The sequence below is a fragment of the Periophthalmus magnuspinnatus genome, chromosome 14 (genome assembly GCF_009829125.3).
Source record: "Periophthalmus magnuspinnatus isolate fPerMag1 chromosome 14, fPerMag1.2.pri, whole genome shotgun sequence".
In the NCBI taxonomy this organism is placed as follows: Eukaryota; Metazoa; Chordata; class Actinopteri; order Gobiiformes; family Gobiidae; genus Periophthalmus; species Periophthalmus magnuspinnatus.
The window spans coordinates 14,889,769-14,917,065 of record NC_047139.1 but is presented as its reverse complement, the minus strand read 5'-3'; the positions used below and the strand labels follow the sequence as shown (position 1 = coordinate 14,917,065).

The window sequence follows — 27,297 nt, the reverse complement described above, 5'->3', positions numbered from 1 at the left end:
ATAAAGTAGCTTCAATGTTATTGTTTATCGTTATATATTTCTTTGTAGCAATATATCTTGCTTCAAAATTTGTTATCGTGACAGGCCTATGCTGCCCATTCTGTGTGCCCAGGTGCCATGTCCAGATTGTCCTCAGTGAATCAGATTTGTCAAAATGGAAATAGAAAAGTTATATGGCTGTATGTTTACAAGAACATATTAAAAAAACAAATTGTGAGGTTTATTTCAACTGAATCTGTGAGCCTTGCTATGGATTTTAAAAGGTAAATTATCACAGCAGCAGGCTAAATATTGGCACAAAAAAATTCATATCAGCCCATGCCTAGAACAAATCCTCAAAATAGACAGATATTAATTTTTGTAAATATTCTTCACCCCCCTCAGTGTGTTTCCTCAGCTTCCTCCTGTTTGAACAAGGTCTGTGGGCTCATCTCACATGCACTCCTTTCTAACCCTGACAGTCGACCTCTCTGAAGTCGTATCTGAGCCGCAGCATGTAAACCGTTCTGTATTCCTCCGTGTACTGGCCCTGCGGCAATGATGTGGCCTGTAAGTACATGTTCCGTTCAGTGAGCTTTAGTAAATTAGTGGGAGTGATATTCCAGTGGCTGAGTGAGTACTTTTGCATTTGTCGGGCTAACAAGCTAGCAGCGAGTGGCCGGTGCTAAGTGTAGCTCAGTCCGGGATTAGCAATAGCAAAGGACTGAGAGTGTTCTCATGACCAGTGGAGTGAAATAAAAACACTAGAGAAGCAGGGGGCCAATTAGGTTTAGTTTGTGTGACAGATTAATATATTTTTTCAAATTACTTCTTGAATCATAATTTTGCATAAGTTAAGTGGCCATTTGTGAAGAAAAGTTACAAAAAAAAAGTTGAAAATACAGAAAGTACAGAAAGCAGCTGCAATTTCTAAAATGGAATATTTCCACCTATGTCATGGGGGTCCAGAATATACACTTCTTCAATACTTTACAAAGATGTGAGTCCGGTAACTGGTGAATCTGAAGTGGCTGTGATTGACAGGTGGATTAGCCAATCGAACACACGCATATTGGAAAAAAATTAAGACAAAAATATGCAATGCATTCCTTTGTTTCACATGTGTCACTGAAGAAAAAAAATAATAATCTGAACGAATCTGATTATGCGATCACATTTGAGCGGGCTTGAGACGTAAAGGAGGGCATGGGGACCAGAGTGGTATCAATCTGTATAAAAAATACAAAGAGATATCATTCTGGATTTGCCAGGCAAATAAACTAACATCAATTCCATCCAAAATGCAGAGATAATTTATGCACAAGGCAGGCATTCTAACACTTAAAGGTGCTGTCATCTATTTTTATTAGTCTAATCACAACTTATGTGTAATTTAGCTTTGGCTTTTGGTAACATTACAGTTGCTATAGCTAACACTTATGGAATGACCTCTACATATGTCATATCTGTTGCCCAGGTCTAACCAGGAAGTAAAACTATTAACTTCACAAAAAAAACTAGGTAAGGTAGGTTTTAGAAAATCTGAAATATAAATGTGTTAATTATGTTTTAGTGAAATTAGAAGTCTAACCTGCCATATGCACTTTACAATTTAAATGGAGGAGAGGTCATAATTTTATGTTAAAATATGCCTTTTTGCTGTCAAAATGCAAATGGTTGACCTGGTTTATGTTTAATAAATAAAAACTGCTACAAAGGTTAATGTCTTGACTGATGGCACAAATGAAATACAGTTAAATTATTTTTTCACAATAGCTTCAAAGAGTCTTGGAATTTTTCAGTTACAATGGTGTGATTGTTATGAGCTGAAAGGACCAAAATAAACCTTGAGTAGATTTAATTAAGATTTGATTTAAAGGTCAAATCATAATTAGTGATTTGAAATTAGTCTTTCACAAATCTTTAAACTGTGTGATTGTTGTGAACTGAAAAGACCTAAAGCCACGATTAATATGGTGGATTTGTTGACGCTATTCTTAACAAATAATGAAAAGATTGAATGTTCCTTAATGATTTTGAGATTCTTACAAATATGACTGAATATTGTAAAAGAGGTAACCAAATAGATGGAGCCATTATCAGAGGATGCTTCGATTAATGCTACTTCCTTATGCAAAGAAAGTCCTCAGAGCTATTATTAGAATAACCAAGTAACAAACTGAAGAGCATTAAACAGCCAGGAAGAGCTGTGCATTAGGCTGTGTTCATGTGATACAAGGACATACACATATATAAGACAGACAGAGTGTGGGCTATAAAAAAGGTGTACAAGAATTATGTTTGAGACTTTTACACCAAACAAATCTACAATTCGGTTTGTTTTTGATTCATTAATTTGCATTACTCTTTTTTGAAGTATAAACTTTTTTGTGCAAGATGAGTGTCATAGGGCTGCAAGATTAATCGCAACCGAAACGAAATCTCAATTTGAATGGACGGAATTGGCAAATCAAAAAGGCGGCAAAAAGTACCATAATTTCCTCCACAAATAACAAAATAACTAGTCTTATTCTGCATAAAACTGCTAACCCTGTAGTTTAGATCTGTACAGACATGTTCTAAAAGTGATTTTTTTATTAGTTTGTCAGTTCATATTGTCAATTTTCCTGGAGGTGTTTAAAATGTGAACTATGAACAGAATCCTATTATGAATTGAAAATCTAACCACAATTGCAATGCTTGGCTTGCAGAAGCAAACAAAGAAATAACTTAAGAACTGTTGTACAGACAAAGACGAGCTGTGATTGATAACTGCAGTGTCTGTTATTTCAAAGTCTCGGTTCAAGAGTGAATCCTTTTCTTGCTGCGCCAATCTCTGTCAAACATGTGAGCAACAGTAAACACAAGAGCACCCCTAAAGAGCTCAGCGCCGACAGGACATATTTTTCATCAACTAACTTTCAAAGCTCAAAAAGATTGCTAGCATGTAGCCCTGGCCTCAGTAAACAGGCACAAATACAGTCACTACTATACACAAAGAACTCTGAGTGCACTAAACAACCAAACTCAAATCATCCTTGGCCCAAAACCTATCAGATTGATCTTGTCCCAGTTTACAGCAGGTCAAAGAACTTAATAGGTGCGAACAGGGCTTAGGAGGTGTTCAGGGGCGTCTAGTAATTTATTCAGCATTAGCAATAAAACTGTGCAGCTATAACTGTTAATAAAAACAGCTGTCATAACCATGCTTTTGGCAGAAATAGATAAACGAAGTCTCATTAACGTTGAGCATGCTACGAACTGTATTACTCACAAGTTATTTGCTCTCCACTGCAGAAATAAACATACGGTAGTTTTTTGCTTCATTGTAGTGGTCCAAAACAAACAACATGTGCTAGTCCACAGAGGAGGGACTGTAGTTTGTCAACGATGCTCAACTAAAGTTAGTGAGTACACATCCAAAGACTAGCTGTTTCTTACCTTGTGCAGTTGAATGCCTCTCCTAGTCCTGTATGTAATCGCACTGCACTGTTACATGCAGCCGATAATCAAGTATTGTATTTTTCGGACTATAAGTCTCACTTTTCTTCATAGTTTGGCAGGGGGTGCGACTTATACGTGAAATTATTAAAATATATAATCTCACATATTTGTTATTATCACATTAACAGTCTAGGCCTGTGTACCAGTTCGACAGGCCTGCAGAAGAGGAAGCAGTGCTTCATCTATTTCCGGAGTTGGCGGAGTTGTTCAGAAGCCACACCGAGAATGAAGAATTCAATGGATTTAGTGATTTGGAGTGAGGTCGAGAGTCTGGTAAGCTTGTTTTTTAAGCTTATGTTAACATACCAGACACATAATCAATTCGTTGTCTATGGTTCATGTAGCTGAATAAATATGAATGTGTCACGTTAGCATGGTGTACTGCTATTCAGCCTGTTGTTCTCTATTTTATTGTTATTATTATAGCCTGCCTTTAAAGATAAACTGTCTGTTCTTGGTCTCGAAATGTAGAAAATAAATTCATTATTCTGCATTTTTTCGCTGGTGCAACTTACACTATGGAGCGACTTATAGTCTGGAAAATACCCAAAATGTACATGTGTTGGGATGTGTTGGGATCTTTGAGATTTGAACCACGACACCTCAGTTTTAGTTGATGGGTTCACATACATTTTGATAAATTGATAGATTTTATTTGGACTAAGCCGGTTTTCTTGGTGTGTGTGTAATGTAGTGACATGCCACTCGGCGCTATAACTGATATTTCTTCTGACAAATTTTGCTTGTATCGGTGCAGGAGATCATGTGAACCATAGCACCGTATGACTATGAAAGTGGTTTAAAATTTTCCATGTGTTGTAAAGTGACAAAGAAAGAAAATCTTTTTAAGATTTTTCATGCAGTGGACACCAAATGCTACTTTATAATTAGTGTGTGCATTTTGTAATGATATTGTCTAGGCAAGCTCTGCTTTAGATGAAAGCAGACTGTTTGCTAATTTAATGTCCTTTTAAATAAATTGATTTAAACATCAATTTGGAGGACAGATTGTTCACTACAATAAAATCTGCTGCTTTAGAGTACATTGTCAGATGTTTTGTCCTGTGATGAATTTCAAAGTTTAAACATCATATCTGTTAGCACTAAAGCTCGTGATAATGTGTAATCACAAGGAGCTGATAGCTGTCAGTTGAATACAGTGCTGAATGTGACATCTTTATTACATGAATGTTTACCGGTACTTTCTCTAGGCAAAAAAAATGCTGTGCTGCCAGAACTTAGTTTTGTAAAACGTAGACTACCGAAAACTACTCATGGCAAAATATAACGGTTACTGCCGATTAGCATCACCTCAGGTCTGTGAATGCAGACATCAAGGCTTTCGGCGCCAACAGTTTGTGCATGGCATTATGCTGGCATTATAACTGCCAGAAACGGTTACAAGTCATGTTTCAGTTGTCTTACAACAACTTAGAACTTTTTGGAGTTCATTATGTTTGACCTGAATGCTAATCCCAAATGCTAATTGATTGGCATTTTATGCATAACTCATGGAACAAAGATGAGTTCTGTTCTGTTATTTTAGCAGGTTTTTTTTTTTTACTTTTTTGTTTACATGCGCTTCCATTAACAACTAGAGCCAATATGGCTGAAGGTGGCGTATTTCTGGGTTTCAGCTTCCTGTTTACACGCAACATTTTGAGGACTCCCCACCATTCAAAAGATACATTTAGTTTTGAAATGTTAATTGCTATCGGAACAGTGCAAATTTTCCATTACTCTGAAACCCATGGATAGGTCACATGTCTGATATGAATGATACATACAGTATCATATTGCAATCACAATATATTGATATTTCAGTTCCTCCTTATTTATTGAAACTAAGGGTATGAATCTATTAGTTTACTTAGGCTGTTTAACTGAACTTGCAGACAAGATTTTCACTCTTATTCCAAAAAATAAGTTCATTGTGGAATTTGAAATTGTGTAACACAGAGATTTTCACAAAAAAGGCAAATATTGTACATTATACTTCTTCAGGACTCAACCACTCTTATTTTATCATCATTTATGCCTCTTCTAGAAACAGTTAGTTTTCCACGCAACTTTATTTCAGAGGGGTGGAGTCACGTGTGTCAAGGCATATGACTGCTTTTGAATAAATGGAGCAAACCAACAACTGTGCCAATTCTGTGTCCAAACTTCAGCTACAAAGATGTCATAGCATCTCAGACCTCTCTTACTCCATAGCTCGTAACGCATGAGTATTTGTGCAGTACTGTACTGACAAATCAGATCAGGTTTCTTGCAGAACTTACCAATGTATGTAACCAATTTTCGTCATACAGTCTATTGCACGGGTATTACCTGTTTATAACACCACGCAAAAACACAATCACAGAAAAGGCACAGTGTTAAATGGACAGAAACATAGCTCTAACGGATGGCTAACGGTTTAAGAGGCTACCAAAACAACTAGCCAAAAACTAGCTTAAACCCCAAATGCAACTGCGACACCGTAGAATAAACCACGTGGTGTAAATCCCAAGGTCCTGTTATGAAAAGGCGATGGGAAAGGTCCGATTGGGTTTTTTACCTCTCGCTGACGAGCACCACGTCGGCATCGCTCCAGTGGCTGAACACGCGCGGCAGGAGTCTCCGAAACGCCAAGAACAGACCGGGGAAAACTACGGCACCGCTAGCCAAAACTTTCCACATCCTGGCGGGGATTCGTGTGCACACCAGCCCGGATCCCTGCTACGTCTCCCCCCCGGACACTTTGGAGGCCTTCAAGAACAGCTACGAGGCATTTTCTGCGGAGCTTTGGGCGCTGTGTTCTTCCATCCACACACACGGAGCGGCAGCGGGACTCAGCAGCAGCACCACCAGCGTCAAGCCGCGGCACTGGCGCACACGAGGCGGTGAGACTTCCGGTCACTCCATCAAAATAAAAGTCGCAGGAAGTACAGTTCTGATTACTTCCGGAATGTAAAATAAAACGAAATGAATTAACTTTACTACCTGTACTGTGGGATATTTAGTTTTATTATAGTTTTATAACTGCAAAGTTAATAATTGTTGTTAACAGTTACCAGTTTATAATAAGAGTGTAATTATTATAAGCAGCACAGTATTTGCATTCCTCCCCAGTTTCAGAGTAAACACAGCACAGGTTATTTCTGATGTAAACAGAGAAGAGGTTTTGGTGGTTTTCAGATTTTAAAATGTGATAATCCAATAACGGGTAAGAAACATTTTTTTCACATAACCTTGTATTTTCATAAGAAGTATCTAAAGCGGGGGTGTCAAACTCAAATTCACAGTGGGCCAAAATTAAAAACTAAGACAAATTCTCAATGTTTACTGAAAAACTGACTGCACCTGACATGTAATGTTTAACCTTTTCATATGGAAACAAACTTTAGTTTTACTTAAACACAAAATTTGGAACAACTCAAGCTTGATATTACAAGCATATGAGAAATTAAATTTGAAATAAAAGACACATAAGTAGTATTCATTTCTTATTTAAATAAATAAAATAAATTATGTCTCTCTCTGAAGCAATTCATTTGACCGAAGTGACCAGTAGCTTGGTTGCTAATGAGTGTCAACAGAAAAGGAAGGGCGCTTGCTGATCTCGCCTTCAGCATTCTAGTAACACATTCTGGGATTTGTAATATTAGTGGTGCACGGGCCAAATATAATTACACTGCCCATATGTCAAACTCAGGCCCCTGGGCCTGAGTTTGACATATGTGATCTAAAGGGTAAATTCAGGAATGTTGAAACTTAACCTCTTACAAATGTGGCCTTTTTTTTCCTCTAAATGCCTGATTATAATGACTCCCAATTCTAATTGAACCTGTGTCTAAACTTAAATGGCTGTGTGTGAAGCTGAGGCTCTGTAGTTTTGGCCTCTGTCTGATCTACTCTAATTATAAGTGGGAACAACCTCTGCACAGAGGAATTGCAAATCCCAGATAGATTATTTGGGGTAAATAGGTATAGCTGGTGTCTGGAGAGATCGTCCGATAGGCAGTAGATTCCCGGTTCATACATCACTAAAAATGAGATTTAGGAGCTTGTAATTAGGTGAAAATAAATAAATAAATAAATAAATAAGTAAAGGTAAGCCCTATTATATTTTGGGGAATTTTATATATTGTTTATTTGTGGGTTTGGAGTACAAACTGGTCCAGATTCTTCTCAGAATGGTTGATTTGACTGAAAATAAGTGGGGTTACAGCTTTCCCTTCTTGTTTCAAATGTCCAGCAGTGTTACAGTTCCCTTTTATCAGACGGTGGATTATACAATAGAAAAAATAAAGAAAATTCAGAGGGCCCACCCTCTTAAGATCACTCTATTTCAACAAAAATAAATCTGCATTTTAACAAAGCAATGCAAATATGTGTACAGTATTACAAATGTTTTGTGTTTTATAGCATGTTATGATGATACCTGAAACCCAACAGCTAAGAAAGGTCCTGTGTATCAGAACTTTTGGTTTTTTACTATTTTAATTGGATTGCTCTGCGCCTTACTTGTTGTTTACCATTAAGTAAATTAATTATTATAGACATGTAAATTTCTCATAATTCTGCACGATTTATTACATTTATTGCTTGGAGCAGTTACTTAATTTTAGATTTTTATACTAAATGTACTTACTTATGTTTATTTCTGTCAATATGCCAATAAATGTATTCATGTTTAGTAGCCTTTGTAGTTGTGGCTGACTTGTGGATAAGCACCATCGTTATGTTCTAGCGCCCTCTGGTGGTGATAACTAGGTACACTATTGCTCTATAACATTGAACAGTATTATCTAGAATGATCCACACACACCTTTGCTCTCTCACGTGTTTTAGTCGTATGCTTTTTGATGTTGTCAATGTAATGATTATTCTTGGAAAGTGAAAAACACAGGCTGCAGTTGGCAATGACATTATCAAGTCAGTCTGAACAGTAATACAAGACTGATGGATTTTTAACACAAAAGATACACAGATATCTTCGCAAAAGATAAGAAAAATTGTGTAGCTCTCTCTGCTGAGCCCTCACATCTGTTTCTCCATCTGAGGTGGTCTAGGGACACCTACAATAAGGGCAATGTTACTTCAAAAAATATTACTGAACAAACATCCAGGTTGTGTAAATGTTTTACTGCTTTACTAATTAGAATCAGAAGATTTTTATTGCCACACAGTTTACAAACTAGGAACTTACTTTGGTGATAAAGTGCGACATAAAACACACTGAATAAATACAAATACAAATAAGGGTATGCAGAAAGTTAAAAAGATATGCTTAAAAAATAAAATAAAATACTTAGAGGTAGAAAATATATACAACAGCAGCATCAGAACAGCAGTGCAAACATGACTTATTAAAGTGACCGGTATTATAAAGTGTCCAGTTTTGTGCAAATATTATAAAGTGTTCATGAGACAAACAGCAAAGGGGAAGAAACTGTTCTTATGACGAGAGGTTCTGGTCCCAATGGACACACTCCTGCCAGAGGGAAGTGGCTCAAATAGTCCATGTCCAGGGTGAGAAGTGTCAGCTGCTATACGGCCTGCTCGCCCCCGAGTCTTGGAGACGTACAGGTCCTGTAGAGATGGAAGGCTGCAGCCAATCACCTTCTCAGCAGAGTGCACAATGCACTGCAGTCTCTGTCTGTCCCTGGCAGTGGCCCCAGCGAACCACCATCACTGTGATGGAGGAGGTGAGGATGGACTCAATTATGGCCATGTAAAACTGCACCATCATCTGGACCGGCAGCTTGCGTTTCCTCAGCTGCCGCAGGTGGAACATCCTGTGCTGGGCTTTCTTGATGAGGGAGCTGATGGTCGGCTCCCACTTGAGATCCTGGGTGATGCAGGTGTCCAGGAAGCGGGAAGAGTCCACAGTGGTGATGGGGGAGACCGTCAGGGTGAGCGGAGGCAGGGGGGCTGTGACTTTCCTGAAGTCCACGATCATCTCCACTGTCTTCTGGGCATTAAGCTCCAGGTTGTTGCTGCTGCACCAGGACACCAGCCGGTCCACCTCCCTCCTGTAGGCAGACTCATTGCCGTCCGAGATGAGTCCGATGAGGGTGATGTCATCCGCAAACTTAACCAGTTTGACGGAGTCGTGGCTGGAGGTGCAGCAGTTGGTGTACAGGGAGAAGAGCAGGGGAGAAAGTACACAGCCCTGTGGAGATTAGGCTAGTGATGTAAACATAAACACTTATGTGCTAATTCCAGTGTAATTTACAAATAATATGTATATATGTTGATAATTCACAATAAAATGCTAATGTGATATTTGAGCTGGCATCAGGACAGAGGGGAGAGTGCCTTATCCAGTTCTTATTAGAGATCCATGGTTTAAAGTTTCTGTTACTAATACTTGGTTAATTAAATAATAAAATATCCCTACATTTTTAATAACTTTGTAGTGTATGGATAACTTTGAAAAAACTTGTAATTACAGTATATCAAAGTTACTTACAAATAGTGTAATAGATATCATGTCCAGTGTTTTGTATTTAAGAATGAATCAGTGTTACATTTGTGATCAATAAAAGCTATATTTGATTTGAACATACACACCTTTTAAAGTTACCGTCTGTAAGTTTATAATTTTTGACCTGTAAATGGCAAATGTCAACCTCATATCAGGAAGTACAAAGGGTATAATAACTAATCAGACTAACCAGATAGTAGTTTAGTATGACGTATTTATTACATTCAACCAACACATTTGGAGATGTAGCCTACTGTAATCTATGGTGGGAAAACAGAAATGTGATCTTTAAGAACAGGCATAGATTGAGAAGTGCCTAGATACTCATTTAGCCTATTTTTTTTTTTGTCAATATTGAGTCATTCTTAAAGACAGTCTGCACATAGAGTATTTATGTTGCCTGAAACCACCAAGAATTAATTTGCAGGATTTGGCATGACAACAGTCCTCCATTGCTATAGTTTTATACATTTTCAAAAAAGTAAAGAGTTTTTAAGTTTTTAAGCCCATGAACTGGTCTCTGTGGTCAAATTGTGTTCAGAACAAACATGGTTCGATTAGCATGGCATTCACATTGTAACATTGCACTTGCTCTTGTTGTTTTGAGGTTTGAGTTTCCAAACTGATGAGAATCCATCTGGCACTGGTGTTAGCTGGGTCAGTGATATTGCCTGACCTTTTGTTATTTTTCTGTACTACAATAGATTTGAGTTGTGGAGGACTGAATAAATGACTTTTATGACTCACTATAAGTTCAAATTAACTCCTTAAGTGATTAATTCTGCAATTTATTTATTGCTGCTTAGGTTTTTAACAATATTTTGTGGGGGTAAGGGTTATTGCGTCAGTGGCATAAATTAGTTTCAATATTATCGTTTATTGTCTCTATTTTCTTCACCTATGTATTGCACTTCAAATATGCGTTATTGTGAAAGGGCTCATAATACATTCGTCTCATATAGAGATTTTCCAGACAAAGTTCAAAGTCCCTTTACAATTTTGGGCATTATTCCTGCATTATACTATTGTAGCCACACCTACCTTGGGACAGACTGATGGAAGGGAGACTACAAATCTGCTCCAACAGCCCCTCCCACCACTCACTCACACACCACACTCCTACGAGGCAATGTGGGTGAAGGGTCTTGCCTAAGGAAACAATTGCAACTGCTGCCCCACTGTCTGACGAGATCAGGCTTTGACAAGTGGCCATGAAGGCTGTAGTTTATAGCGTGTGTTTGTCAAATGTAGACATAATTTTAAGTTACAAAATATGAAATTCTAATGCCACTCTGACCAAAAGCATGTTTAAAGAGGGAATATTGTGCAAAAATATTTAGAGCTTTCTACCATGTTATAACGTTGTACATCAAAAACATGCCTGAAGAGGTTTTAGATGTCATCCAGTCAGTAATTTAGCAATCTCTCCCGGGTCCTGTTCAAACCCTCCTTATGATTAGTTGTAAGATTCTGTCCAATCCTCAGCCCACAAGTCTATGTCATCCTTGCTCCCACACAACAATTCCCCATAAATATACAAACGCATGATACAAAACTGTGCACAACCACATGGTGAGCTAAATATAAAAATTTGTTAGCAGTTAATACGCCATAGAAGTAAAAAAAAAAAGACCCCCTCTTTAAAAGTAAACTAAAGCCACAAGAATGTATTTCCACTTTAACCGAATGTTAAATTCTTCATTCTCTTCACTTTCCATTCCCCATGCCAAGGGGCCGACTCATAGGTCAATTTCACAAGTATGTCAAAAAGCAGAACTCTCTGATGTCCCGATGCTGTCTGTACCTGTGCTGTCCTTATCTGAAGACCCATAAAAGTATAAATTCACAAGATTAGATTGTACTATCTAAGTCAGATTGCATAATGGCCTTGCTACTATTTCTATTTCATCCCAAACTTCCTGGAGAGTCTCTTGTCACACAGCACCTGGGTTTATTTGACATTTCTGTACATTCCTTTACGTTAGACCAGACTGACAGATTTGGTTTAGATATTGTCAGATCTAGCTGGGGAGGCTGAGGAAGCTCGTGGTTCTGGTCTGGCTCCATCTACTCATGAAAAACGTCACCCCTCTCTCTGTTACTGCTGCTGCCGCAACATTTTGGTCTTAAAATGTCAGTTTTAACCAACTCTACATGATCCTGGTGTTTTTATTTAACTATTTTGTCTGTAAATCAAAATATGAACATAAATAATAGGCAAATCAGGTGTCTTCTTTTCCTGATGTCACGCTAGTGTTAGTAACAGCTTTGATTAACAGCGTTGTTAAGTGCACACTCCCTGCTAAATGACGAGAAGGGGCGTTGCCTTCAACAGCCTCGCTCTGAAGTGATCCTTTGGTTGTTGTGATATTTGCGGAACTTGGCTCTAAATTACATCCCTACGACTGTTAACCTTGACTGGCTTCATTTGGCTGGAGCTGAACACTATGGGTGACAACACACTCACATAGTCCACTTCTTTATACAGTCTCTGGATGTAGGTGGGTTTTTTCCAGGGACTCCAGTTTCCTCCATCATCCTAAAACATAGACACACGTATGTTTGTTTTCCATGCTGTTTGTGGGGACCTAACATTTGAGGTGGATCCTAACCTTAACAATAATTACTACTTTCCTAAACTTCAGCTAAACTGTAACCTTAACATAAACGAACCCATATAATAAGGCTTTTCACAACTCTCAGAGACCAGAGAGGAGTTTTGCTGACAAGCAGCATGCTAAGGTGCTCCTGATTATCGCCAATAAATTAAATTAATTAAATGCAGACAGCACACAGCAGAATAATTTTGACCTTAATAGCTGCTTATACAATATATCTGTACTGGGGCAAGACATTTTGCTCAAATACAAGGAAAAAAACGGATACAGGGCCTTTTAGATGTGACTCCATTGTTGAGACTGCAAGCCTCTCAGTGCTCCATAGAGAAAGAATCAATGTATAAAATGTCTTGATGGTCTGTGCAGCACATAATGGTCCGGTCAGCCCGTCTGAGAGCGTCACTTATAGTAGAGATGCTGTGATAATATGACAAATCATGGGGCAGAATGTAGGCTAATGCTTTTTACATTATGTATGTAATGGTCAGGTCAGAACACACAGCAGGAAAACATGTTAGCTTTAGCCTGAGTGTTTATTGTTTAACTCGAATATATGTGAATGTAAAATGTGAATGTAATATGTGAATGTCTCTTCTCGCTCTTCTTCTTCTTCTCTCTCTTTCCCTCTCTCTTCTCTCTCTGTCCCTCCTCTCTCTCTCTGTCTCTCCTCCTCTCTCCTCCTCTCTCTCTGTCTTTTCTTCTCTCTCTCTTTCTCTGTCTCTCTGTTTCTCCTTTCTCTCTCTCTGTCTCTCCTCCTCTCTCTCTCTTTCTCTCTCTGTCTCTCCTTCTCTCTCACTCTCTCTCTTTCTCTCTTTGTCTGTCTTTCTCTCCCTTTGTCTCTTCTTCTCTTCCTCGCTGTCTCGCCCTCTCTCTCCCTCTCCCTCTATCTATCTTTGTCTCTCCTTCTCTCTCTCTCTCTGTCTCTCATTTCTCTTTCTGTGTCTCTCCTTCTCTCTCTCCCTCCTTGTCTTTCTCACTGTCTGGCTCTCCTTCTCTCTATCTCTCTTTGTTTCTCCTTCTCTCTCTCTCTGTCTCCCCTTCTCTCCCTCTCTCTAACTGCCTCACCTTCTCTCCCGCTCTCTCTCTCTGTCTCTCCTCTCTCTCTGTCTCTCCTTTCTCTCTCACTCTCTCTTTATCCCTCCTCTTTCTCTCTATCTCTGTCTCTCCTACTCTCGTGCTCTCTGTCTCTCCTTCTCTCTCTCTCTCTTTCTCTCTCTGTCTCTCCTTCTCTCTCTCTCTCCTATGCTCTCTCTCTCTTTCTCCCTCTGTATCTCCTTCTCTCTCTCTGTCTCTCCTTCTCTCTCTCTCTGTCTCTCCTTCTCTCTCTCTATGTCTGTCTCTCCTTCTTTCTCTCTGTCTCTCCTTCTCTCTTTCTCTCTCTCTCCTTCTCTCTCTTTCCTTTCTTTCTCTCTCTTTCTCTTTTCTCTGGTCAAATACATCTAAATCAAAAATGGCTGTGCCTTCAGTGTCTTTTCAGTTGTGATGACAGTCAGGTCACATTGGCCTTTATGCACGCCAAAATCTGATTATAGTCTGATTTCTGGATCTTTAAGATTTGTTCACACTTAATTTATATAATCTCATAACTCAAAAAATATGATATTGCTTGAGTTTGCTTATAGGTAATAATCTATGGTCATTATGTTATATTTTTTGACAATTTAAATCACAATATCACAAGATCTAAAATGACTTAATAAAAGAAACCAGTCTGCTGACTTCTGACGTCATTGAAAACGTTGTTATATAACAAAGATGCTACGAATGTCTTAGTAAAGTGGGTAAGAAAATATTGCAATACTGCAAATATTTAAAATGAATTCTTTAATTTTTATGTTTTGAAGACAGTAAAAAGCAAGTTCTACAATACCTTTGGTTGTTCACATGTAGCAAAGCAATCATACAGTTAATCTTCTGCCTATTATTTAGGTGTGGTTTACTTCAGATCAAACTCAGGTTTCCAATGGGCCATTAATGGACCTCACACTTTTATCTTATCTATAACATCTAGATAGACACGGGACAGGATCATTTTCCGAGACTCCCAGTTTTAGTGCCAGGAGTGGATGATGTCAGCCCAGTGACCTAAGAGAGTGCTGTTCTCTAAGATTTTGTTTCCATTGCAGGATTTCCACTACCTAATCCTTTTTCGATCCCACTCAGAAATAATCTGTTCTTATTTTACCTGGATTGTGGTGTCATAGGCAAAACTCCAGATTTCTCCTGCACAGTTTAAAAGCCTACAGAGGTGTAGTTTATAAAGTATATTTTTCAAACGCAGACATTTTAATATTGGAAAATGTTAAATACGTATCCCAAGGTGGCACAAGCATAAAGTTTAAAGGAGAATTAAAGTCACAAGAATGCATAATGTGTTCTTTAAAGTCAACGTTTGCACTTTTACCCATGTTATAGCAGTGCGCATCATGATCTTAGTTGTATTTTGAGTGATCCTATATTGTCCTCCATTCAAGGCTTGAGTGCTAAGAAAATGTCCGTTCTGTTTATTACTATCTTCACCTACTAGTTAAATTTTTGTGTTTTTAAGCAGTAATAAAACACAAAAAATCAGGTATAGTCAGGTATATAGTTTTTAATCTCACAGTGAAGGTTCCAATACTTGTAGAATAATATGTAAACTTTTTGTATTGTTGTAGTATTATGTATTGTAATTGTTGAAAGTAATATGTGCGCTTTATGGTCTAAGATTCGTTTCCCCTAAACCTGTTGAGAATCCTTGGGCTGTGTTCAGACAGTTGTCCGTGTTATCAGGCACAGATAAGAAGACTTCCGGATCCGACTGATGCTTCTAGTTTCCTTTCTTAGAAAATACATAGTAACATTTTCACCTACCGTGGAAATCTGTGATCCATGTTGTGTGTTGGAGGCTCTAGTTGAAAATTTTACGTGCTATGTAAGATTCTGATTTTAAATTTTGCAAACATGAGCTATCTCTTATTCCCACATGTGAGATAATCATGTTCAAATCAAATATAGCTTTGACTCATAACAATTGAAATTATGATTTTTGATTACAAAAACATGTATTTATTTTAAAATGCTGTGTTTTGTTTATCTAATCAGAAAGCAGAATGAGCCTCACACGAGTCTCTCATTTGGTTGCCAGTGTCAGTGTCATTGTTAAAAAGTTTGGTTTAAACTTGATCTAATTGGTCACTACCTAAATCCCAGAACATCCAGCCAGTCATTAATCAGTGCTAGTGTAGCCTCTGCAGCTCAGTGAGTGACCTGTAGAGGTTCTGAGCTTTCACATGAGGCATGACCACACACTGAGAATGACAAAATATCTGCAGATTAAGGGACTGAAAACCCAGGTTCAGTTGTGAGTGTAATGCCTATAGTTCATTTAATATCATTATGAAAGTGATAAGTGTTAAGATTTAGACTTGTGAAGGATCCATCCATCAATTTTCTTCCACTTGGGGCCCCATCGCGGAGGCAGGGACTCCCAGACTTCCCCCACCCCAGACACATCCTCCAGCTCCTCCGGTGGGACCCCAAAGCATTCCCAGGCCAGCTGAAAGACATAGTCCCTCCAGCATGTCCTGGGTCTTCCCTGGGGCCTCCTTCTGGTGGGACATGCCTGGAACAACTCCCGAGGGAGGCGTCCAGGAGGCATCCTGAACAGATGCCCGAGCCACCTCAGCTGGCCCCTCTTGACGTGGAGGAGCAGTGGCTCTACTCTAGGCTCCTCCTGTGTCACCGAGCTCAATATTAAAGGACCCATATTACACTATTATTACATTATAATGTTGTTTCCTCATCACAAACAGACCTGGAGTTGTGATGTCATGTTGTAATAGAAGAAGTGCTCCACTGTGTTTTATACTCCATACACCTTCACTAGAATCATTTGGATAATTTCAGCCAATTGTGGAACGGAGTATTTTGAGCTTTGGAGATGTAGAGGAAGTAACAACATTATAACATGGCTTTACCTCACAAGAGTCAATCGTGGGTAATATAGGACCTTTAAATATGTGACATTGATCTTGAATGGGCACTTTTTACCTGTGTACTCTTACATTAAAAATATGTACAGCCGCAAATAAGAAATATTGTGGTAATTTTTCCACGACTGTCACTAGGTGTGTGTAGTCTCTATGGAAAGTCGTAAAGTGTATTGATAATCTCCGGATGACCGCGCATTGGTTAGTCCTGGTCCACTGCAATAGTGGGTGGGGTGGGGGAGTGAGGGGGAGGGAGCAGGGAGGGGGGGTTATTATATATTCTGGGCAAGAGAAGACAGTCCAGGAAGAGACGCAAACACATCGCTCCAGCATCAGGTGAGTACACATCAACACAAGTACAAGTTGTGATGTAGTTAACAAAAATGTGAAATTCTGAGATTTTAAAAAGGAATACAAATTAGACTTTTGTAAGGATTTAGGATTTGGATTCACAATCTTATTATATTAACGTGCGCATGACAGGTTAGACTATTTCACTAAAGCATAGTTAGCGTCATTGTATTTTATTTTTTAAATAATTTTACTTCGTGGTTGGACATGCGAGGCAGATATGACATACGTAGAGGTAATTATATAACTGTTACCTAGCAACCATAATGTTGATATGGGCTAAAACTGGTCTAAACTACAAAATAGTTATGACAACACATTTATTTTTGGTAAATTCATATTTAAACTGTCAGAAAAATGTGTTCCTTTTGCTTAAATGGTTTCTGTATTTTGAATAGAATTTTCAGTGTTGATTACATAGCCAGAGAGATTCTGCAACTTTCTGTATTTTTGTACTTTTCTTTTCAACTTTCTTTCCACAAGCTGCCACTTAATTAATGTAAAACTGGGATAAATCTTTAGCACAGGTACTATCCCACCAAACCAAGTCAGAATTAGCAAAAAATGAAAACGTATCATATGCAATTTAAACTTGTTGAATGCTGCTTGTTGAACAATCGAACTACTACATTAAATGACACAGAAATTTAAATAAATATGGTGAACTTTTCTAAGAATAGACAATTCCAGGTCTTTGAGATATTTTGACATGTTAACAGCTTTAAAAGGTATTGTACCTTTTACTAGTTATCAGAAGGGGGCACTGCTGAAACATGGCTACCCCTTAGAGAAATTTGCCCTCTGCATTTGACCCATCAGGGCAACCTGTCAGGAGCCATTGGGACCCATGTCCAGACCTTGAGCTAGTCTCGGTCAGTATGGTCAGTATCTCCAAACACAGACCACCTTCTTGATTCATCAGATGTTACTGGAAGATCCGAAATGTGAAAAGAAAATGGCCGCATCCTCGGCATAAACGCAGCAGGAAGTCGGCCATTTTGGGTATTAGTAGTTAGTGTAGAATGGAGTTTTGTTACAACATGTGAACAACAGTTATACTTCTATATTTATTAAAATCTGTTTTTTTTGAAGGTTTGATTTTATTGGGATTACAAATTAATACTTTTTTTTTTTACTGTAAATTATGACATACGTTTAAAGTGCATATGAGGTTTTTGTGTTTTTCTAATCATGATTTGGTGAGGTTAGGGTTAGGGTTAAAAAGTACAAAAATGCAGTAAGTAGCACTGTGTTCTAAAAAAAAAATCCCTCTACCTTTTGTCATCAACAGTGAAAACATATATACAATGTACATTTTTCTGACAGATTGAACATTGATTCGACAAAATAAAGGAGTTGTCATTTGTTTTTATTTGTCAGATAATCACTATGGTGTCAATTTGACCCTTTAAGCCCTTAACGTTAAGGTTGCTATGTAACTGAACTAGAGTTGCTTCTCTGCTGCCCTGCCCATGTCCAACCAGGAAGTAAAAGGATAAATTGTTGAAATAGAGAAAACTAAGCAAAATATTTTGTCAAATCTTTTATACAATTATGTTAACTACTACAACTAATCTGTCATATGCACTTTAATATATTTATTTAAGGTCATTCCTAGATTTCAAATTGCATAATCTTATTTGTTTAATGGGACAGTACAGTAATTCTCGTTTCACTTTGTCAGGATTTTCTCTGACTTTGTGAGAAGTTTTCCCACTGCGCCACAATGCACCTGAAAGTCTCAGCTGGTCTTCTCTGCCTCCTCTGTGCAGGTACGTGGTCCAAATACTTCCCCAGAACTGAACTTTAAGATTACCCCTAGTTTAAAGGGCTCATATTTTGAGCTTTGGGGATATAGACAGACCAGTAATAAAAGATTAATCAAACATGTATTTTGTATAATATAGGACCTTCAATTAGTTATAGATAAGAAGATGACAGAACTGGTGATGACAGCATTAACCAGATCAATAAGTTTATCAGTGCATTTATGATTAACACAAGGCCATATTGCCATCATTTGTCATCTATGGAGCAACATGAGGTTCAAGACATTTACAGACATGTTTGGATCTGAAAGTAGAAGTACGAAGTATTGCTCCAAGAAAGTATTCCGGGAAACTACTACTCAAATAAGAGGTTGTAAGAATTTGATTTAAAATTTCATAAACAGAAAAAAATCAAACACAAATGCAATATGGGGTAACTATAGTGATTTAAAATGTAATTACAGTTACATGGCTATAGTCAATCACAAGTACAAGTACATGTTTAAAAATCTGCTCAAAAAAGTACACCCCAAATCACTATACAACTACACATTTATTCAGTAATAGCCCCATACTAAACCAGGTCTATAAGAGTCCTGGCTGACTGGAATAGGGGTGGGACAACCAGACAAGCCGTGACCTTTGAACAGGAAGTAAAAAGATCAAAGGGAAGTTGGATGTAATTCAAATAAGCAAATAAAACGTCATCTTTCACTGTGTCATTCGGGCATTTATTGTACTTCAACTGTGATGCTCAAAGTTCTATCTAAATGACATTCTCCACTTTTTCCTCTTTTCACTTGGGGTTTAATCGTCAGGCCGATCTCATCAGTTCACAAAAAGATGTTTAGTAATTCCCAGTTTGTGGCACTGTGAGGTGTGGCTAAAACTAAAAGTCGCGTGAACACTTAACTTCTTCCAGTTTATTGTGACCTTTTTCTGCATTTATTTCACTTCTCTATGACTCTACATCACGTTTTAGTGTCTCTTTATGCAATACCTTGGGTTTGGCTCATGTTAGATGTATTATGGTAAGGGTTAAGGTTAGTGAAGCACATCAGCTCAACTTAGAACAGGAAATACAGCAGTTTGTCACAAGATCAAGCCAGCATTTGTTGAGTGATTACTACTTAATACGTCTGCATTCTCTCTTGTCCAATCATCTCGTTTATTGTGTAGCCACACCTTAAGTGAAGCGATCTGTCCCGCGCTGGCCCCCACTGGGAGCTAGTATCCTCAAATGGGGCGGTACGGTTCACTTTAGCCAAAAAAATACACTTGCGGCCCGCACCAATCCGCTCCAAAGTGAGCCAGTGGAAAAAAGGCTTGTCTCAATTATGGTTTCCTCCTTCAGGGTAATATCAGCATTGTGCCCTCTGCTGGAGTTTTGACTAATGATCAATTACAAGTACAGCTACTAAATCTGTACTTGTAAAAAACTGAAGGATTTATTATCACAAGTAATAACGAAATTACATTTAGAGCATTAAACAGTGAGTGTGGCTAAAGTGCAAGTATTAGTGCAATTCATAAAGTGCAGATCCTCAGAGTGTAAACATATTCACTATTGAGGTACTTACAGCATGTGACACATTAACATGGCGTGAAAGGCAGAGGTCGATACAGCATTGTAGAGTCCAGTTCACAGTTAGTTGGCAGGTGTGACGAATGGAGGGTTATGTGGGACTTAGGTGGAAGGCAGGAGAGAAGAGGACAGTGCTCATTGAGGAGTCTGATTACCTGAGGTTAGAGGCCGGAAGTGTCCTGTACCTCTGTCCAGAAGGCTGCAGGTAGAACAGGTCGTGTGTGTCTTAGTGTAGCAGTAAAAGTAAAATCATACATGAAAAAAAAAAATACTGTAGTTACTAATGCAAATATAAATCAGCCTTTTATGCAAAACTTGATTAATTAAACAGTTAATTAATGCTGAGTTGAGGTGTTTTAAACCACATTTCTCACATGATCTGGCTCTGTGCGTTAGTGTTTGTTGAGAGAAAGCAGGTTTAAAAATCTACTAAACAAGTACAATTCTCCCAAATATAAAAGAAAACCAATTACAGTAACTTAAAGGTGCTGTACTTTTTTTTTACTGCCTTAAAAATGTGAAAAACAGAACATTTGAGATGGTTTGCAGTGGTCCAAAGTTATTCCTTACTTACCTTATGCAATCTGAGCATCCTAACTATTCACCATGATGAGTTTATAAGCGCTTTTCACAACTTTCAGAGACCAAAGAAAAGGTAAAGTTAATGAGGTTATAAGCATGGCTCTATGGTTATAACTGTGGGTTTTGATGGGACTGGCATCATCACTTAACAACTCTATACAAATACAACCGTGACTATAATGTATCTCCTGCTTTACAGTTCTTTTTTGTGGAGCTCAGACCTCAACCCCATCCCCAAACACCACCACCACTACAAACAGCACCCAGTCCACCTCCGCAACCCCCCCTCCCTCAACGTCCACGGCCACCATGACAACACAGGTCAACAACGTCACTGAGATCACCCCTACACCTAAGAGCGGTCTGTCGGATGGGGCCATCGCGGGCATTGTCATCGGGAGTATCGCAGGGGCGGGGCTGCTGGGTGAGTACTACTGAATGAACAAAATAAGCAAATCAAAAAAGATGGAATTTTTGAAGGACCATAATCTCCTCCTCAAAATCTCCTGTCTTATTCTGCATAAAAACTGTGAACCCTGAAGTCTAGATCTGTACAAACACGTTCTGAAATCTGATTCTTCTATTAAATTGTCAGTTCTTATTTCTGTCTTTTTGTTAATTGATCTGGATGTGTTTAAAATGTGAACTTTGAACAGCATCCTATTATGAAAATATAAATCATGAATCTGATCACAATCACAGTATTTGTCAAAAAAAACAAACAAAAAAAAACCCACAATCGGATATATCCCGAGTACCAAACATTAAAGGTGCACTATGTAACATTCCGTTTAGAGGGCCCACTGTCTTCATGTCTCCATGGAGATGCCGTTGCTTGTTCCACAGCATGGCATTATACTTATCTGTCTTACATTAACTTTTTTTAGATTGTTCAAAAATGTCCCTCATAAAGCCCCACATAGACTAAAAAGAGTTTTTATTGCTCTGAGAACTTGGTAGGTGAGCTTGCATCTCCTCAAACCTGACTCTTATTTGACCTCCTCCTTGTTTCCATGGAAATGTTGTACCTTTGGCAATAATCTTCCACACTATGGCATAAAACTATCTCCATGGAGAATGTTCTGCCTCCAAAAAGTTACATACTGTGCTTTTAAATATGTGTTCTGCCAGTGCAAGGTCGCCATATCCAGCCATATCCAGCCATATCCAGCCATATCCACAGATCTGACTTATAACTTGGCCTTAAGGTGCCGTATTTCCATGAGGATATATATGTTTGATGCTATACTGTGGAATATTTTGTGCAAAGAAGTAAACTCTCTAAGGAGACAAGCATCCTATTTTGTCTGATTCATAAAGTTTAAATAATTCTACATTGTCCTGCTTTCGAGGAATGAGAGCTCTAAAAATGTTAGTTTTCACCTACCCCCTATCCCCACCCACTGCTCTGCACTTATAGGATATGCATAGAGTTTTTAAAAAATCACATTTTTTGTCAACAATAAATGAAAATCTGCTGCTTGCGCGGAGGTGGTAGTTAATAATTGTACTCAAGTATGTGTACCATTACTTCAAAATAGTATTCCTCAAGCAGAAGTACAAAGTTGTGGTACAAAAAATGACTAGTAAGTGAGTGAAGTGAGTGAGTAAACAAGCATTTGGGAAAAGTACTACTGTTGGAACCTAACAGCTGATTTATAATTTGAAATGAATGTAATTTAAAGGACAAAACATTAAATAACCCAAACCCAAAACCTGGTAATTTCAAAGGACAGACACAAAAAAGAGACAAACTAAATCATACCTGAAGAAGCGCTGCAAGAAACACAAATGTTCAAATCATTTCACATTGCCAAGAAAAAGCTTTTGTCACTTGTAGACTCACAGTGGGATGAGGAACCAAAATTTTTACTCAAGTAAGAGTACTGTTACTTCAATAAAAATATTATTCAAGTAGGAGTAAAAGTACACTGATAAAAAAGTACTCTGAGAAGTACAATTTCTATTACAAAGATGACTCTTTGCTACATGAAATACCACTCTGAAGAGCCGAGTCTGTCGGTTCTGCAGTTTTGAGCAGGAAATCTCTGGATCTGTTTGTCATTTTAGATCAATATGTTGGTGATGATGTTAGTTTATTGTTTAACTCCAGATCAGATATGAAAGAATCTGTGTACGTACTTCTGACCAGTGTCTTCCAGGCTCAATTGTACTTTGGTTTAGTTAATGAACAATAAAAATATACTTATTAACTGCCCTGCACTTACTTCGTTCTCCAATTTTACTTTCTTACGTTGTGATACACGTAGGATTCAACAGTATCACATAGTCATTTTGATATATTTTTTTTTTCAAATTAGCTGCTTAGGAGGTGCCGGCAACTTTATAAATCTTTGTTGTGTTGGCAATTACGATGACGTCAGCTCCTATTGGGCACCGCAGTTTTCTAACACGGAAGTCGGCGGAGTTGTTTCTTTTATCAAGTTGTTCTAGATGAATATTGCGATTTAAAATGTACAAATTATAACATAATAATCCACAGGTGACATAAATTATAACTATAGCAGACACAAGCACAGTATTTCTTCTTTAAAACTCTTTCTGTTTAACACAATCTGAAGTAAATTTGTGCTGAGAGGGAGGACATTAAACTTTGTGCCAGTTTTGTTTCATGGCCTAGTAATTACAAATATATTAACCGCGTGAACAAATCTGCTGTTTAAAGAAGACATATTGTGCTTGTGTCTGCTATACATTTGTAATCTATGACACCTGTGGAACATTACATTATAATTTGCATGTTTGAAATTGCAATATTGATCTAAACAACTTAATAAAAGAAACAATTATGCTGATATTTGGGTTGGGAAACTGTGAAGCCCAAATGACTACGTGACGCTGCCGAATCCTACGTGTATCATCGATTAAGACAATGAAATTGGACAGTGAAGTAAGTACAGAAGTGGGCGTGTACTGGTGACGGTGAAAACAGGGGTAGATCGGAGCAATGCCATCTTGAATACAGAAGAATAAAGATTACGCAAACATGCACAAATCACTCTAAATACAACTTTGAGCGGATAGAGTTGTCAAAATAAGTGTAGTAGTAGTACCCCGTTGTACCCAGTGGTTTTATTATCATCGTGGTATCATAGTCGGTATAGAGTATCATGTGCATTCCTTAGTAACAAAATCGCAAAAGCAAAAACAAAAAAAAAGCTCTGAAAAGTCGATTCTACTCAATATGTATGTGTAGATTTATTCAGTCATTACATTCAAATCAAACATTATTCAACTTGTATAAGGTTGTACATAACATCTCTATCATGACTGAAAGGGTTTAGGCTGAAGTAAAGAAAAAAATACTTATAATGCCTAACCCATATTAATAATAGCACACAAGAATTCAAAGAAAAGCAGCATCAGTTCCACAACATATGAGTAAATATGTAAACAAAAGAAAAACTACAAATCACGACAGTTCACATGAATCATTCCTGAGACCTGTAATTTTCAAAAAGTGATGTTTTATACCTCTTTTTAAATGCTTCTATTGTGTAGGAGCTTTTTAATTTATCATCAAGGTTGTTCCACACACTAACCCCTCAAACAGAAATACAATGACGTTTTTTACTGGTTCTAGTCTCCTCTAACAACAATTTTTACAATTCCCAATACCCATCTCAATTTTTAACAATATTTCCTATAGATCTATACGTGAATTTGACCAATCTAAATGTCTGTGTTTTGTTCCTGCAGGGGGCGGAGTGTACGGTGCATTGAAGTACACTGGGAAAATCTAACTCCGGCTCTGCACCAGCCCATAGCACTGAATGATACACCTTATGGAAGTGTGTGGAAATGTGGAGACTATGCATGAAGCTAAAGTCTGATAGGCCCAAGTACTAAACCTGTACATGTACGCTGAAGAAACATGCTGCGTTCAATGACTCCACAGGCCTAAAGGAAGACTTCACTTCGTTTGAATACTGTAAAAGCCTCATATTACACTATTTTCTGATTTGTTATAATGTTATTTCCTCATCACAAACATACCTGGAGTTGTGTTTTGTTTCATTCACATATAAATCCTCTATATATTTACTGTGTTTTTAAACTCCATACACCTTCACTAGATTTATGTGAATGATTTCAGCCCTAGAATTGTCGATTTCAACTAAACAAAATGCAGATTAATAATAAAGGATTACTCAAACATGTGTGAATGAAGCAAAACACAACTCCAGGTCTGTTTGTGGTGAGGAAATAACATTCTAACGAGGCTTAAAGCTCACAATTGGACCTTTAATGACTTTATTTTAATATAATGTCAAATGAAAGAAAGATCTGTAAATGTTAACAAAATTGTGTTTAAATAATTCTTACAAGGACAAAAATAAGAAACAAAGAGATACCGGGCTAATATAAAACACTATTGTTGTAATTAAATATCTACATGGCCAGTCTTCATGTTTACTACATTTTGTACAAATTCTGAAGACATCAAATATATGAAGTAAGATGTATGGCATTATGTAGCAAAGAAAGTTAAATAACAACTCTACTAAATATGTTTTTTTTGTGTGTGTGTGTTATATTGAAATCCTCAGAGTATCCACCCTTTGCTCCGTTAACAGCGCCATAAACACTTGTCCTTCTCTTACTGAGCTTCATGATGAAATCTCCTGAAACAGTTTTCACTTCACAGCTGTGCCTCGTCAGGGTCAAGAAATGCCAAAAGTCCAAACCAGAGTTCAAAATAAAGGGAGGGTGTATTTTCAAAACTAAAATCTAAACTAAGTTTAAGTTATTTTGAGTTTATTTTTGTTTTCTACATTCTATGCGTGTCATTCATAGTTTTGATGCTTTCAGTGAGAATCTACAATGTGAAAAATCATGAAAATAAAGAAGAAAAATAAATGAAAAAACTTTTGACTGGTCGTGTATTTTTAATATATAGTATAATGCATTTTAAAGTATAGTTTCATGTATTTCAGTGTAAGTCTTTGGTCCTCTGTTTCCTAATTGAATGTAATGATGTGCACAGTCTTTTGATGGAGCTAGTTTGACTGGTGTTTAATCATTAATAAATCACCTTTGTGTATCACTAAGACAATATTAGCTAAAGAATAACAATATTTGCCCACACTACAAATGAATGAATGTTAAATGCTCATCTGTTAAACATAGAACATGCTACATGTTTTCCATTTCATTTCTGTGTGTTGGCCCAAAGCAAAATATTTAGATTTCTGTTTATTTACATGAAATATTTACATGTGAAAGGTTGACATTTAAACAAGTAACATGTGTATTTCTATTATGACTGTATATTTGTGGAATCTACTAATAAAACAAAATAAAATGTTATCAAAAAGATATCCTGAAAAACATGCATTCTTTCTGTGAGCAGGGTTGTCTGTTTTCATCTGACAGGACATCCACAGCTTTTATGAAGGTTGGGTTTTGTAGGGATTCTTTTTCTTCACAACATAAATTTTCAAAATTTTCAAATCCTCAAAGCGTCTAAAGTGAGCTTTGTAAGATTTGGCCTAACTGCAGTCCCTGCTCTGGTATGCTGATTGGTCAGAATGACGAAGTAATGTGGAAAAAACAAAAACTCTTTTTGATATTTCTCCTTCTCCTCGCCTGGTCTTCCTCCTCCTCGCCTGGCCCTCCTCCGCCCCCCTCCCTCCTCCTTGCCTGGCCGATTTTTCTTGTTTTGTCTGATTTTTCCTGTTGTTTGATTTTCCTGTTTGTTTTTGTGTGTAGGCAGCACGGTGGCTGAGTGGCAACACTCATGCCTCACAGCAAGAAGGTTTGGTTCGATCTCCGGGTTGCCCAGGCCTTTCTGTGTGGAGTTTTGCATGTTTCTCCCTGTGTCTGGATGGGTTTCCTCCGGGTACGCCGGTTTCCCCCATCAACCAAAACATGAACGCCCTTCGAGACAAATCTTGTTGTGATTTTGGGCGTTACAAAAATAAAATGAATTGAATTGAATATTCCATGTCAATGAGCTCAGGCCACACAATGCCATCTTTGGTTCATCTTCCAGATCTGATTGTACTTCTATGATGGTTCACATCATTGCACTTTGGTCTGTAGCTAGACTCCTGCTTTACAATATGCAATTACCTGGTTAAGTCAACATAGGAGGAGCAGGACCTGTAGCCTTTATAACCTCGGGCCTATCTGACGCCTGGAAAAGGCTCAGCGTGGTGGGAAGGTTGAGTTTATATCTTCACTTAACCTTTTAAGACAGTTCTCGTATTGTCATTAAATGTTCAAATACAAAATGCTGAATTATCTGTTTTTCCAAGTTGAATAAGTTGCTGCACTGAAACAGAAACATACCCCCATTAAGAACATGGTTGAACTGGTTACTTTCAGGATTGTGGGTGAACACTCCACCCACTCCACAGCTGAAAGCCATCATAAACCACCATGGTAAAGACAAGTGGAGCCAGGCCAATGGCAGGCACAGGCAGTAATGGACAATAAA

General features: G+C 37.8%; 2 protein-coding genes across 2 annotated transcripts in view; one reads left to right on the top strand and one right to left on the bottom strand.

The window, feature by feature from the left end:
* Positions 1-6,309, bottom strand: part of tlcd3a (TLC domain containing 3A) — a 39,171-nt gene extending 32,862 nt beyond the window's left edge. Inside the window, exon 1 of the mRNA XM_033977749.2 lies at positions 6,044-6,309. Coding sequence (XP_033833640.1) covers positions 6,044-6,165 — 122 coding nt within the window. The 5' untranslated portion in view covers positions 6,166-6,309. The remainder of the gene's footprint in view (positions 1-6,043) is intronic.
* A 10,497-nt stretch (positions 6,310-16,806) lies between these two features.
* On the top strand, positions 16,807-25,130 carry LOC117381102 (uncharacterized). Its single transcript, XM_033977950.2, has 4 exons — positions 16,807-16,883; positions 18,583-18,670; positions 21,034-21,258; positions 24,555-25,130. Exons 2-4 carry the CDS (start codon positions 18,625-18,627, stop codon positions 24,596-24,598), a joined length of 315 nt encoding a protein of 104 aa, XP_033833841.1. The 5' UTR covers positions 16,807-16,883; positions 18,583-18,624; the 3' UTR covers positions 24,599-25,130.
* Positions 25,131-27,297: the final 2,167 nt, after the last annotated feature.